Source organism: Morone saxatilis, unplaced genomic scaffold (genome assembly GCF_004916995.1).
Source record: "Morone saxatilis isolate NCDOM2014 unplaced genomic scaffold, NCSU_SB_2.0 Contig18, whole genome shotgun sequence".
NCBI classification, from domain to species: domain Eukaryota; kingdom Metazoa; phylum Chordata; class Actinopteri; family Moronidae; genus Morone; species Morone saxatilis.
This window is the reverse complement of record NW_023339740.1, coordinates 10434490-10434740: the sequence shown is the minus strand read 5'-3', so window position 1 is coordinate 10434740 and position 251 is coordinate 10434490. Positions and strand designations below refer to the sequence as shown.

The window sequence follows — 251 nt, the reverse complement described above, 5'->3', positions numbered from 1 at the left end:
ACACACACAAATCTCCATCATTCAAATAACCTTATTTGAGATGATCAGTTGATAAATAGTTCTGACCAGATGCAGTATATATTTATTGACCTCTCACCTCTCTCGTCACGCCTCTCATCACGCCTCTCATCCCGTCTCTCGTAGCGGTCTTCACGTTCGCCATAACGCTCACTGCCCCCGTAACGATCACTGCTACCCCGACTATCATCATAATCGCGACGGAAGCCACTGCCAAAGGCACGACGACCTCC

General features: G+C 48.6%; 1 protein-coding gene across 1 annotated transcript in view; it reads right to left on the bottom strand.

The window, feature by feature from the left end:
• eif4ba (eukaryotic translation initiation factor 4Ba) overlaps window positions 1–251 on the bottom strand; it is an 11651-nt gene that overhangs the window by 5188 nt on the left and 6212 nt on the right. The window contains exon 8 of the mRNA XM_035661245.1: window positions 98–247. Coding sequence (XP_035517138.1) covers window positions 98–247 — 150 coding nt within the window. The remainder of the gene's footprint in view (window positions 1–97; window positions 248–251) is intronic.